The sequence below is a fragment of the Equus asinus genome, chromosome 25 (genome assembly GCF_041296235.1).
Source record: "Equus asinus isolate D_3611 breed Donkey chromosome 25, EquAss-T2T_v2, whole genome shotgun sequence".
Lineage (NCBI taxonomy): Eukaryota > Metazoa > Chordata > Mammalia > Perissodactyla > Equidae > Equus > Equus asinus.
In genome coordinates this window covers 56,694,017-56,707,815 of record NC_091814.1, presented here as the reverse complement: position 1 = coordinate 56,707,815, position 13,799 = coordinate 56,694,017, and the positions used below count along the sequence as shown (strand labels likewise).

The following is a 13,799-nucleotide window of genomic DNA, read 5'->3' as shown; positions in this document are numbered from 1 at the left end:
CCAGTCATAAGAACACAAGTGGAGTAGGGGGTGCATTTTCCTCCCCCCCAATGATGAGAGTGGTTACTCTCATCAGAGGGGGACAGAGAAGGTCTGACCAGTCAGAAAAGTACCAGAAGATAAAGAACCAAAGAAGGACTGCACATGCACTTACCAAGCCCCGAATATGCATCACCATGATGAAAAGTTTATTGTTTTTGTAGGAGATTGACAGCTTCACCTCCCCTCCTACCTTCCCGATGGGCCGCGCCCATGAGCCATCTGCAGGGATGAAGGAAACCAAGAAAGGTCATGAAGCCCCTGTCCCCATCTGGCACCAGGCAGGTGTGTGTGTGTTTTCCTCTGACCTCCCCCAGAATCTCCATGTCAGGTTCCTGACACTCCATGGCGGATCTGCCAAGTGGGGTCTGTGAACATGCTTTAGAGCTGGGTTGGGATGGTTCTATCCAATTTGAGTATGTAATCACCAACTGAATATCCAGTCCCTGGGAACCTGCTCAAGGAGCTATGGACTCCCCAGCCTGAGTGGGAAACCAGATTCCACAGCCAGAAAGCAAAAGAACAGAGACAAGTCAAGGAAAGAGCATTAGGAAGAGGTGGAGGCAAGAGAAACTGCCCTTGGGAATGGTTCGGCGGGGCTGGCGGAGGTGTCGCAGAGGAGGCCTGTACCTGAGGACTTGGGAGCTGGGCTGGTGCCCGCAGCCTTCTCATCGCGGGGCAGCGGGTGGAAGAAGGTGCACACCAAATCACACTGGAATGGAATCAGAAAACAGGGCTGTTCTTCAATAAGACAATGGCTCCATTTTTTTCATTGGGAAAGTGACTGTTCAGATTAAAAGAGACTGATGCAACAACCAAATGTGATGTGCAGTTCTCAGTTGGATCATGGCTCAAACAAACCAACTCTAATGTACTGGACGATATAATGACACTCTAGTTATATAACAACACGTCCTTATTTTTAGAGATGCCTAGTGAGTATGAGGGGTGGAATGTCATGATGTCTGTGATTGATTTTAAAATACTTCATACAACAGATGATGCTTATATGGCAAAATATTAACTCTTCAGGTGATGAACATACAGGCACTCGTTATACTGTTTCTCTACTTTTCTGTTTGTTTGAAAGTTCTAATAAAAGGTTTTTTAAAAAAGAAAAAATAAAACTAGGTCACATCAGGTCAAATCAGTCTGTTCTTTTCTGCTACTCCCCCTGCTATCGACACACACACCACCCCCTCAAGCACAGAGAAATGCCTAAGCCGGCCGTGGACAAGGCCACGAATCCTGCTCTTGAGAATATTTCCTAAGTAATTGGGGAAAACAGAAACTAAAATGTGTGAAAATATCCACCCTAGTATTAATATGAAAAAAATGGACATATCTAAATGTCTTTCACGAAGCAAATGGTTAGAGATTATAGTATTGCGAGCCGATGTATTAATTTGGTATGGATATCCAAAGTTATGCTTACTGTAAATGCTAAGTAAAAAAACAATATAAAATTATATTTATGACCACTACAAAACTGTAAAAGTCACATTTGCAAATGGACAAATAGGAAGGAAACCTGGAAATGGGGTTAGACGATCTGTTAGGGTGACAGGACTCCTAACAGCTAGATTTGTTTTTATGCCCATTATAACACCAAATTACAGTACCATTTGTTTAAAACAAAGAAATCTTAGTGGATACATACTCAACCTGCTCAAAAAGCTCCTTTTCCTCAAGCACCCTTCCTTCCTCAGGTTTTCATCACTGCAAGCCCTCTGGGATCTCAGCGACAGTGCGCCCTCCCCGAGCGCCCGGGGCAAACCTCTGCTTCGCTGCAGTCATATGCCCGACCCCACCGGGCTGGTGCCAGACCACTCAGCTCCTTCAGAGTCCGACCCAGAAGAGCCTGGGGCCTCCCTGATTCCACCGCCCCAGACCCGCCCACCCTGCAGCAGCGCCCACCCAGAACAGCCAGGAGCAGAGGTGACCCACCCACCTCCGCCACCTCAGGGGCTGCGTGGATCAAGTGCCAGATGTAGCCGTTTAACTCCTCCCTCCGACGCTCGGCCACCGCCTCTCCCCGGGAGCGCCCAATCACAAAGCGGCTGGGGAAGCTGGGGAGAGAGGAAGCCGGCAAAGAAACTTAAGACCAACGGGCTCTTGTCACATTTCCTTTGCACATGACCCCCCACTTCTCACCAGCCACCTTTCCCAGGGACCCTCACCCTACTCCATTCCCCGCAGCTCCCCCAGGCTTGTGCCAAGGATACACGCGCATTTCATCCTCAACAGTTCCAAGGATTCCAGACAACATAAACCCAACTATTGGGAAGAGTCTTAGGGCTCCCGAGAAGTGCCTTGGAAAATAATTTTTTTAAAAACTGTGGTGAAATACACATAACATAAAATTTACCATCTTAACCATTTTTAGGTGTACGGTTGAGTGGCATTTAGTACATTTACACTGTTGTGCAACCATCAGCATCATCTGTCTCCAGAGCTCTGTTCCCTTTGCAAAACTGGAACTCTGTCCCCATCAAACGACGACTCCCCTCCTCCTCCTCCAGCCCCCGGCACCCACCATTCTACTTTCTGTCTCTATGGATTTGACTGCTCTAGGGACATCGGAGAAGTGGGATATCAGACAGTATTTGTCTTTTTGTGACTGGCTTATTTCACTTAGTATAAGGTCCTCAAGGTTCATCCATGTTGTAGCATGTGCCAGAATTTCCTTCCTTTTGGGGCTTAATAATATTCCAATGCGTGTATATACCACATTTTGTTTATCTATTTGAACAATACTTTTACTCTTTAAAAAGTCAGAAACTTTGAAACCACCCGATTCAGTCAGTTCCTGCCCGCAATCCAGTTTGCTCCCCCGGCAGGTGGGCCCAAGCTGTTTCAGGGCTGGAGTGAGGCCTCCCAGGGGTGCGGGAGAGCTCAGCCAGCAGCAGGAGGACCTGTCATCAAACTTGTTACCAGGCCAAGAAAAGTAGGAAGATCTCAACTCTAAAACGGTAGTTTCTCACTGCTGCAGTCCTGCCTAACCCAACGCCGTCCACCTGCTCAGTACCCCTGTTCAGAGAGTAAAGGGGCAGCTACCTGGGCAAGAAGGAAGAAGGGAAGAGCAGCCGCAGCTTATTGTGTAACTCCTGGAACTCCTCGAATGTCCGCTGGATGTAAGTGGCCTCATGAGCATTCTCTCGCATCACCTTTACCACGTAAACCTGCAAAGGTCCACGTCTTAGAGAATACCTGCCAAGCCCTCCGCACCCAATGAAGGGGACAGGTAAGGGAACAGAGAGTGTGTGTGTGTTGGGGGTACACCTTTCAGAAGGAAGACGGCACAGTGTCTCCATAGGAAATGTGCAGGACAGACAGCACACATGTGGGAGTCTGTGCGCAGGACCCTCATCTCAGAGGCATAATCATCCAATTCAGCCCTGGTTCCAGGCAGGCCACTTGGGCAAGGAAGAGGGAAGTGGTCTGCGATTGGTCCCAGCACAGGATGCTCAGTCAATTCCAGTATCCACGGTGTCGATGTGAGGAAAGTCAGAACCCCAATAAGCTGGGGGCAATGGGGACCAAGAGAGGGTCAGATTGGAGAAAACACTTACATAGCCCTTGTTGGGGTAAAAGATCTTCTCATGGCGGCAGAGAAAAACATCACTGATGCGGCCGGAGCTCTTGACAGTATATGTTCGGGGAGCAAAGGAAAGGGCCAGTCGGTCATCTGAGCCTGTGAATTTCATCTGGGCCAGGTTATGGATGAAAAAATTGAGCTTTGTGGCCACACTGCCCAGGCTGGACTCAATCAACCTGTTGGAGCAGGAGGATGGGAAGAAAAGGATGTAACCGCAGACCCAAGTCCCCACTGCCTGGACAGAGCTATCTCAAGGAATATCCTCTGACACCTGAGACAAGCACTCAGCTCAGATGAAACCATGTTCCCTGTGTAACACCCTCAGAAAGCACGATGGAGACAATGAGCTACGTGCATTTATTCCTGTGAATCCTTGAGTCAATGCCCACCTGAACCAAAGACAGTTAAACCAAGGTAGGGAAGAATGAGGGACTCCACAGAGGGTCACCCTGTGAATGTCTAAATATTGTCGTCAAACTGAATTTCAGGGTTCAGTACAATGGAGCCTCACCGAGCACTGCTCAATCTAGAGATTTTAGTTCAAAAGGAAAGTTCTACATTAGACCCAAAATAAAAAATTTAGTTGGCTAAGTTCCAAAAAGAGTGAGCAATAAATTAGAGACATCATCCACATGGACAAAACTGTAGATATAGTACACAGACACCTCCCTGCTTTCATACACAGTGTGCCTAAAAATGTTGTGAAATATGGGAAAATGGAACTGTGGAATTCCATGTTTTGACGAGGGGGAAGGCTCTGATCCAGGGAGCTAGAAACTATTAAAAATCCACATTATACATTGCCCCGTAGACAAAGTTTTTGACCGAGACCTGAGGAGAATGCAAGTAAGAGATGGACTATAGTACCTCCATATACAAAGTCAGCACCAGAGTGCAGGCGGGAAACTGAGTCTGAGAGAAGCAAACTGATTGACCTAAGTCAGAGGCAGAGCTGGGCAACAGGCTCTGCTGGGCAACCAGCCTTGCTGGCAGTTCTAGGCTCTGCTGGGCAACAGGCCCTGCTGTCAGTTCTAGGCTCTGCTGTCAGTTCTAACCTCTGCTGGGCAGCAGGCTCTGCTGTCAGTTTTAGGCTCTGCTGAACAACAGGCCCTGCTGTCAGTTCTAGGCTCTGCTGAACAACAGGCCTTGCTGTCAGTTCTAGGCTCTGCTGGGCAACAGGCCCTGCTGTCAGTTCTAGGCTCTGCTGTCAGTTCTAACCTCTGCTGGGCAGCAGGCTCTGCTGTCAGTTTTAGGCTCTGCTGAACAACAGGCCCTGCTGTCAGTTCTAGGCTCTGCTGAACAACAGGCCTTGCTGTCAGTTCTAGGCTCTGCTGAACAACAGGCCCTGCTGTCAGTTCTAGGCTCTGCTGGGCAACAGGCCCTGCTGTCAGTTTTAGGCTCTGCTGAACAACAGGCCCTGCTGTCAGTTTTAGGCTCTGCTGGGCAACAGGCCCTGCTGTCAGTTCTAGGCTCTGCTGAACAACAGGCCCTGCTGTCAGTTCTAGGCTCTGCTGAACAACAGGCCCTGCTGTCAGTTCTAGGCTCTGCTGTCAGTTCTAGGCTCTGCTGAACAACAGGCCCTGCTGTCAGTTCTAGGCTCTGCTGGGCAACAGGCCCTGCTGTCAGTTCTAGGCTCTGCTGTCAGTTCTAGGCTCTGCTGGGCAACAGGCCCTGCTGTCAGTTCTAGGCTCTGCTGTCAGTTCTAGGCTCTGCTGAACAACAGGCCCTGCTGTCAGTTTTAGGCTCTGCTGAACAACAGGCCCTGCTGTCAGTTCTAGGCTCTGCCATGTGAGCTAAGCCCTCCCTGTTTCCCGAGCCCCGCTCCTCCCAATCAGGCAGCCTGGAAGTTGTGTAGTCAGGGCGGGCAGTACCGTTTTGTGCACAATGTGTTACCTAGTGAAGTAGGTAGTGGCATTGGCCTCTGTGTCCTGAGGCCTCAGGGCATCATACACATATTTGAGGTCCTCCAGGTCTGAGAGCTCAGGGATCCCACAGGACAACATCTAGAAGGAGAACACAGGAGAGAGGATGCTTGTACCAACTAGGAATTCTTGTTTCTTCTCTGCCATAGGCAAGATTTTCTCTAGCTGTGCTCCCCAACCGTCACAGAGGGTGGCAGGCAGATGCTGTGGGCAGGGGCGGGAGGGCCACAGAAGTGGAGGAGCTGCAGCAGTAAGTCAGACACCTGCACAGGCACCTCCGTTCCAAGTGTCTGGGCCCTGCTTTTATCCAGGGCTCAGGGAAGCCGATCTCCTGAAATCCTTTGAAGCAAGACAGGGAGTCTTAAAAATGGTGCCAGATGAGAAGGAGGGGTTCAGAAAGGGATGGAGCTCCTCACCAGGCCCAGAAGGTTGAGGAAGAGGTGGGTGTGCTTGCGAATGAGGTTGTAGGCTTGGCAGCAAAGGTCAACAAAATCATGGAAGCGGCTGGAAGGCTTGTCACCCCCGTTGATGACATACGCCATGTCCGAGGTGAAGACAAAGGGGGCACGGTCCCTGGGCCAAAGGGAACACACAGGCAGAAGGTCAACATGGAGGAGGAAGCCCACTCGTGGGCTGCATGAGGGGATGGTCCCCCTCATCCCTCATCACCTGTGAGAACCTGAAGAGATCGGGCTCCTCTAACTTTTCCTTCTTTTCCTACCTCAGTCTTAAAAGATCCCCCGAGACAAGGTATTCCACAACCTTCACTGGTTCCTTGCCTGTGAGCTACAACATTTTTCCTGGGTAATCTAACTGTATGCCCTCTGCTGTGGTTCCGGCTCATTTCCTTTGCTCAGTCCTCAGCAGGGAGGGGACAGCAGCTCCTTGCCTTCTTCTGCATGGCTCGGCAAGACCTTGACTTCATCAGTTTTCTCTTCTCCAAAGAGCTCAGCCCAGGGACCACACGGTGAAGTGCAGCACCTTCCATCTCGGGCTTGGGTTCCAGCTCTGAACCACTTCTGCTGACCTCCCTGCCCTACACACATCCTGTCTTCAGGCGACCACTTACCGCTTGATGTTGCCAAACATCTGGGCGTGACCCAGGAAGCGGCCAAAATCTATGTGGAACATGTGGCCGGTGGTCTTCAGCATGATGTTGTCGTTGTGTCGGTCACAGATGCCCAAGACGTATGTGGCCACGCAACAGCCAGCACAGGAATAGATGAAGTTCTCCACAGCCTGGGAGGGGGGAGGCGGATGGGAGGAGAGAACATAAGGCTGGCTTGGAGGGACTCCAGGGGCCACAGCCAAACTGAATCCAGCCAGCTCCAGCCTCTGTCTCGTGAGCCCAAGAGCACCTCACATCTGCCTGCTCAGCCTCCCTCACGCACTAATGCACACACTGCTGCACGTGGGAACACCTCTTCTATCTAACAGGCTGTAAGGAGACGGAAGGCTTCTATGTATATCTCCACCGCTTTCTCTGCAACTCATCTTCCTCCAAGCCTTTCTTTCTCCTTGGAAGATTGGTTGGAAAGACAGTGAACTCATCTGGGAGCCCAGATTTCACCAGTCCAGACTGAAGAGACCTTAACAGACGGGAAGACTGACGTTTACAACCTTCCCAACTGGTTGTGACCATCTTAACTGAGGCACAGCGCTGAGGCAGCTGACTTAACGGGCCCCTTCCTGACCCCGCTCAGAGTTCTTCCATCCTGCTCCCTGCCCCAAATACAGCGCCCGCCTGTGCCCAGTGTCCTTGGTAACAGCTAAATGCTAATCTAATTCAAGTCACTACACTCCAAAGGAGAGCTGAGGCAGCCTAACACTTCTAGGGAGTGTTTTACGCTTGAAAATCAGACGTCTCCAGTCGGCAAGATGTTAGAGCTATTTCTGAGTGTACGGGGGGGAGGGGGGATCTACCTTGTTTTATCTGGTCAACATCTGTCCCCTTATCTGCCTTTCCAGGGAGCAAGCATAAGTGGAATTAGTAAGTGGACATCTTTCACCCTCTAAATTGTCTTTGTGAGCTTTATGAACTTCCCAAGAACTAGGAAAGACTCGTCAGCCGAAGGCAACAACTGTCACAGCCAACCAGGAATGTACACAGCCGGGAATGAGAGAAAGCGTCCCAGATGTAGAATGTGTGCCCTCCCTGCCTCCCTCTGCACATTTCCCCCATCCTTCCCCGACTTCCTGAGTCCCAGACTTCCCAGTTCACACTGACTCCTCCCTCACTGAGCCCCTACAGCCCGCTGCCACCACCATCCACTCCCGGCTTAGTCTTTTCTTTTTTTTTTAAAGATTTTATTTTTTCCTTTTTCTCCCCAAAGCCCCCCGGTACATAGTTGTGTATTCTTCGTTGTGGGTTCTTCTAGTTGTGGCATGTGGGACGCTGCCTCAGCGTGGTTTGATGAGCAGTGCCATGTCCGCGCCCAGGATTCGAACTAACGAAACACTGGGCCGCCTGCAGCGGAGCGCGCGAACTTAACCACTCGGCCACGGGGCCAGCCCCCCGGCTTAGTCTTTTCACTCCCCCAGGGTCCAGGATCTTCTCTCCCAGTGGCTTCTTGGCTGTCCACAAGGTCTATTTCAAAACTAGCTACACACGGAAACCCCCCAGCTGCTTGTCGAATTAAACCAGATGACTAATTCATAGGAAACTAAGAAAAGAAAGGTTGTAAACAAACCACAGAACGCATCTTCTGGAAGAAAAAGACGATTTCTGTGGAAGGGAAACAATGAATGAAAAGAAGCCACTCACTAAGGAGTACTATCAACTCCAGTCTTCACCTTCATCTCCATCAATCTGTCTTCCTGTTACAGAGATTCTTCCCATCTGAAATGCATCCTGTTTTGACTCACAGAACACCTGTGTGCCCAGGTAAATGACTGAAGCCTCATCACATGAACTATGAGGGTGTGGCTGCTCACTGACAGGAGGGCTCACCGTATAAAGGGCGCCCCTGATTTACCGAGTCTCACTGGCAGGATATGAGGTGTTCTCTTTGCCAAGAGACAAACGTCTCTAGTTCTTTCCCAGCGGAAGTCAACACAAGAAACTACCAGCATTATTCCAGCAGAAAGGCTAGGAGAGCCGAGCAGCTCTCTGAAGGGCTGACATTAAATACAAAGAAGCAGAGTTAGCCTGTGTGTGTGTTTGTACTCTTGTTGTGCATACATCTATCACAGATATTTTGACTGTTTATTACACGGGCAGGAAGTAATCATAATTCCAGCAACAAGCACAGTGCCTCTGCATAGTGGCTGTTTAACAACTGAAAAATACATGTTTATATAAATAGCACATGGGGTGGGTGGGAGGGAGGAAAGAATCTATATTACCCCTCTCTAAGGGTAGAATACTTAAAATTTGCAACATAGAGGAGGTGGGTTTTGAGGGATGGGAAAGGGAAGAAATGGCTTTCCAGGCAAAGGGAATATTCTCATCTAAGGGTGTCAAGGAAATGCAAGCAGCCCCCTAAGCTGAAGTGTAAGCTACCACAAGATGGGGAGGGGCAGCAGATGGGACTACAGGGGAGGCAGGGCTGGCTTACAAAAGCCCTTGCATCAAATACTACGGATGTTGGACTTATCTTTTAGGACACAGGGAGCCTTTGAAGAACTCAGAGCAAAGGAGTGACGTGAGTGATTCGCACTTCATTAAAAAACTTTGAATCAAGAAGAGGTTGGCAAAGAGAGGAGAAACATTCCCGTGGTTCAGGGGACAGACAGCAAATAGCGTAAAGAAATGGAAAGAAGAGGGCAGATCTGAGAGATATTTGGGAAGAAGAATCAACAAGGCTGGGCACAGGAGAGGGGAGGCAGGAGGAAGTGTGAAGACTCATGGCTCTGTCTTGAGTGACTGCACAGAGTCAAACCACTTACTGATAGGAAACTCACAAAAAGCGGGTCTGAAGAGGAGGAGGAGAGACAGAAAGCTTGGTTTTGCCTATAGAGTCAGGCATTGCGTAATGACGTTTCAGTCAACAACAGACAGCATATACGACGGTGGCCCCGTAAAATTAGTACCACGTAGCCTAGGTGTGTAGTCAACTACACCATGTAGGTTTGTATAAGTGCACTCTGTGATAGTCACACAACAACGAAATCACATGACGACGCATTTCTCAGAAAGTGTCCACTGCTGAGTGATGCACCACTAAACCGAGTTTGAGGTATGGCTGCAACACAAGAGATGGCCAGCAAGCAGGTGGCCGCAGAGTACGAAGCTAGAGGGACGGAAGCGGGTTAGAAGAATGTCTTTGGAAGGCAGCAGCAAATGGGTGGTAGTTAAAGTAATAAGGGATGATGAGCTGGCACAAGGAGAATGCAAAGAGAGCACAGCAGGCCAGGAATTATACCCTGGGGACACAAACATTTAAGGCCGTTTAAGATCATCTCATTAGATGTTCACTAAACAACATTCTGATTATAATTTAGCTGTCCACGTAGGTTTCCCTTGGGGATAAAATGCATTGATCAATATAAATTAGTATTTGGACGCCCTGGAAGTTAAATTACATAAATAAGCACTCTGGCATATACTCAGTCTCTTATGAGTTTGAATACTGTGAATTGTTCTCTCCCCTAAACTTTATTATCCCAGAAGACTAGTCTATGGACCACAGCAGGCCACCAAGGCCCTACCACCCACTAAAGCTTCACCTGAGCACCAGGTCAGGCCCCTTTCCTGCATCTCCAGCTCATATCTAACCTGGATCCTGGCTTCCAGTTACAGCATCTCCATAAACCAGCTCCATAACTAGGAACAACTGAGTGACTCCTAATTCACATCTACGAAAAGAAGGGTTGAATTAAAACGATCTCTAAAGACTCTTCCAACCAACCCTTGTTCTTCAAAGAACCACGGAAGCCCTCTAAGGGCACAGGAGGAACTGGACAGGACCCACGATTAGGAGGGACACCACACAGGTTCTCAAAAGTTGGTCCCCCTCCTCCAAAACTCCATCTGCCAGGGGAACTCAGTGAAGCTCCCGGAGCTGCTCCCAAGGAATTTTCCCAGTCGGCTTACAACACTCATTTGAGCCAGCCCTAGATGTTGGGAGGCATCGTCAACCGAGGGTGGTTTATTCCTCCCGACACAGCTGAGCTGTCCTCGCTGTGCACAGGCAGGTCTCATGGTAATGCAGCAATTGCAGCGTCAGGCCCGACCTCGCCCCCCATCCTACCTTCTCATACTCCTCCTCCCCAGGGTTGTGTTTCTGCAGCCAGTCAGCCAGGGGCCGGTCCTTGAACGAGCCGGTCACCCCGTGCTCCACCTGGATCTTGCGCAGGGTCTCAGCATTGGGGATCATCTCCACCATCCCTGGGAGAGGAGGCACTGGGGTCACTCCACAGCAGAGAGAGGGCACTGTCGGGGGAGGACTATGAGAGCTTTGCTGGATGCTTCCGTCTAAATTCAGCTCTAGGACATTTGCACAAAGTCCGATAACAAGCGGAAAGGACAACGGTAGAAAGGAAGGCCACTGCTCAGGCCTCAGATTCCACAATATGAGGGGGTCCTTGGTCTTCCCTGTTCACAGGCGCTACTCCTTTTTCATTTTTAACTTCGACTATGGGAATTTTCCAATACGTATAAGAATAAAGAGAACACAGATTCATGAATGCGAATGGTCACGAATTCACACATAACCATCACCCAGTTTCAAAAATTATCAACATTTTGCTAATCTTGTTTCATCTATTTCACTCACCAATCCTGCTTCTCCCTGCTGGCTGGAGTGTTTGAAAGGAAATCCCAGACTTGTCACTTCACTCTGAATATTTCAAGGACAACTAACAAGGACGCAACCACCCTGCCATTATCATATCCAAAAAATTAAGTCATTCTCTAATCTGATCCAATCTAACCTAGTCTATATTTAAATTTCCCCCATTTGTCTCAAAACATATCTTTTTACAATTGGTTTGTTTGAATCGGGATCCAAAGTCTACAAAGTATGTTGGTTGTTATGTCTCCAAGTCTGTTTTATTTTATAAGTCTCTCTCCTGCCTTCTTTTTTTTAATGCTGTGCTACAGCTTCTAATGAAATGCTCTTGCCCGTTTTGTTTTTCTGGAGAAGTACACAGCTCACGTTGGGGAATGGGCAGAGGCAGTGAGCAAGGGTGCCCTCCACACCAGCCGCCTATGCGCAGCCCCACCCACGCCCAACTGACCTCTCCCCCGGCCAGTGGAGAAGCAGCGGAAGATGACCATGCGCATGTCCAGCCCCTCCTGGACCCAGATCTTGCTCATGATGCGAATCATCTGCAGGGTTAGCATGTCCTGGCGAAGGTCATCCCCGCACTGCAGGGAAGAAGACAGTGACCAGGACCCATCTCCCCCGGCTCCCACATCTCCCAGGAGGGCAACCCTGCCCCAAACTACAGCGACAGGTGATGACCCAGTTCCCCCACCTCACACCTCTGGCCACTTACTCAGCTCACACCAGGTCAAACAAACAGAGGTGGGCCAGTACCCACATTTGTTCATGTGGGGTTCCAGCTCATCCCTCAACCCCACAGCTCCATGTGAATTGAATTCAAGTTCCTACTCTTCATGCAGGCCTTCTGCCCATCAACGTTTTTTTAAACTTGAGCATTTATACCTTGGGTTTGCAATGTACACACAGCAAACGTATATTATCAGTTACTAAGTCACATATGTGCATTTCCTCTCCCCCAAAAGATTATATACTCTGAGACTATCATTTACTTCTCAGGATCACGGATGTATCAGCTAGAAAGGATCTCAGGGTTCGTAAGTCCAACCTACACCTGATATCTTAATTTCCTCTTCAACATGGCTGCCGTGTAGTCATTCAGCTTCTGCTTGAACATCCCCAGGGAGAAGCAGATCACCATCTTATCCATGTCATTGTTGGGCAGGTCTGCCCCCTAGAAAGCGCTTCCATGTATTGAGCTGTCAGTTGCCTCTCTACACCTCCTACACTCTGCTCGTAGCGCTCTGGGGCCATGCAGAGTTAGTCTGTTTCCTGGTTCACCTGATGTCTTTCACATTGTAAACTGGCATCGTGGAACAGTGGGAAGAGAACTGCTTCTGCCACACTCAGGCTCCCTCCTCCCCTTCTCTCTGCCACCTTTGTCCCACCAGGCTTGAGTGAAGTGTCCTCACCTTGAAGATGACACGGATGTTCTCACCCAGCGGATCCACATTCTGGAAGGAGAGCTTGAGGGGGACAGCATTGGAGTTGAAGTAGGAACAGTCCTGCCACAGTAGAGAGGGTAGCAACGAGGGTCAGGCTGGCCCACACCCAGGAAGGAACGTGGCCTCTCAACCTTCGCTCAAGCTGCTGCCAGTCCAGCTGCTCGCTGTTTCTTCCAGATTTCTCAGGAGCCCACATTCCTTCCTTCCTTCCCTCCCCACTGCTGTCATCCCACTCTGCTGTTGGCAACCTCAGCTCTGGCACCTGGTCTCCCATCCCTTCGAATTATTCTCCACACAGCTCACTAGCTGTGTGACTTCTGACAAGTCACCAGTCCCTCAGGTGACTCCTCTGTAAACGGGCTCACAATACCAACTTCATCAGAGTTGTGGGGATGAACGTGATAGCCAGCATAAAGCACTCAGACCAGTGCGGGCACGGGCGTGCACAGCAGATGGCAGCTGAGAGCTGCGATCACCACCACCGCTCCGGATTGCATCCCAACAGCATGGGGAGAGGCACCTAGCCAGCCCCCAACCCAGTTCCTCCACCCTCCACAGCCATACACGTCAGGGCTGGGAAGAGGCCCAGCCATGCCTTTCTCCCTCCTGTCTCTCAGAGCCAGGTCAGTGAGGACCTTGCCTCCACCGAGCCCTCCCCACTCCGAGAGCCCCAACGCCACCAGTCACTCACCCTGGGCACGATGCCCTTGACCAGCAGACTGGGGCTGAGCGGAAGGCGGCAGGAGCCGTTGAGGGTGAAGAACTGCCTCACCTCCTCCAGGCCCGAGCGGAGGATGCCCTGACAGGAGGGCAGACGGAGAGCGCGGTGAGACACAGGCCAACCTCGCAGAACCAGCCCCCTAGAGGGGGGCACCCAGCAGGAAAACAGCCCCTTGGGAAGTGTGGACAGCCTCCAGGAGCCCAGGAAGTACAATACCCAGCCAGATGTGAGCCTGGGACGGCACCTAGGCAGCGAGCCTAAACCCGAGAGGCTGGGTGGACGGCAGAACAGCGCGCAGCAGGCAATGGCGAGCAAGGAGGGTGGCTGCGTCTCCGGGGGAGAGGCTGT

General features: G+C 50.3%; 1 protein-coding gene across 7 annotated transcripts in view; it reads right to left on the bottom strand.

Annotated features, from left to right (window-relative positions):
- The window catches only part of PIK3C2B (phosphatidylinositol-4-phosphate 3-kinase catalytic subunit type 2 beta), a 62,426-nt gene that overhangs the window by 5,643 nt on the left and 42,984 nt on the right, over positions 1–13,799 (bottom strand). For 6 of the 7 annotated variants that reach the window (XM_070497440.1, XM_070497439.1, XM_070497438.1 and 3 more), the window contains 12 exons: positions 13,422–13,529; positions 12,698–12,790; positions 11,740–11,869; positions 10,752–10,888; positions 6,629–6,798; positions 5,976–6,132; positions 5,531–5,640; positions 3,612–3,813; positions 3,097–3,221; positions 1,991–2,108; positions 670–751; positions 155–261 (listed from right to left, as the gene is read on the bottom strand). In XM_070497440.1, coding sequence (XP_070353541.1) covers positions 155–261; positions 670–751; positions 1,991–2,108; positions 3,097–3,221; positions 3,612–3,813; positions 5,531–5,640; positions 5,976–6,132; positions 6,629–6,798; positions 10,752–10,888; positions 11,740–11,869; positions 12,698–12,790; positions 13,422–13,529 — 1,539 coding nt within the window. The remainder of the gene's footprint in view (positions 1–154; positions 262–669; positions 752–1,990; positions 2,109–3,096; positions 3,222–3,611; positions 3,814–5,530; positions 5,641–5,975; positions 6,133–6,628; positions 6,799–10,751; positions 10,889–11,739; positions 11,870–12,697; positions 12,791–13,421; positions 13,530–13,799) is intronic. The other variant, XR_011498186.1, reaches the window with a different exon arrangement.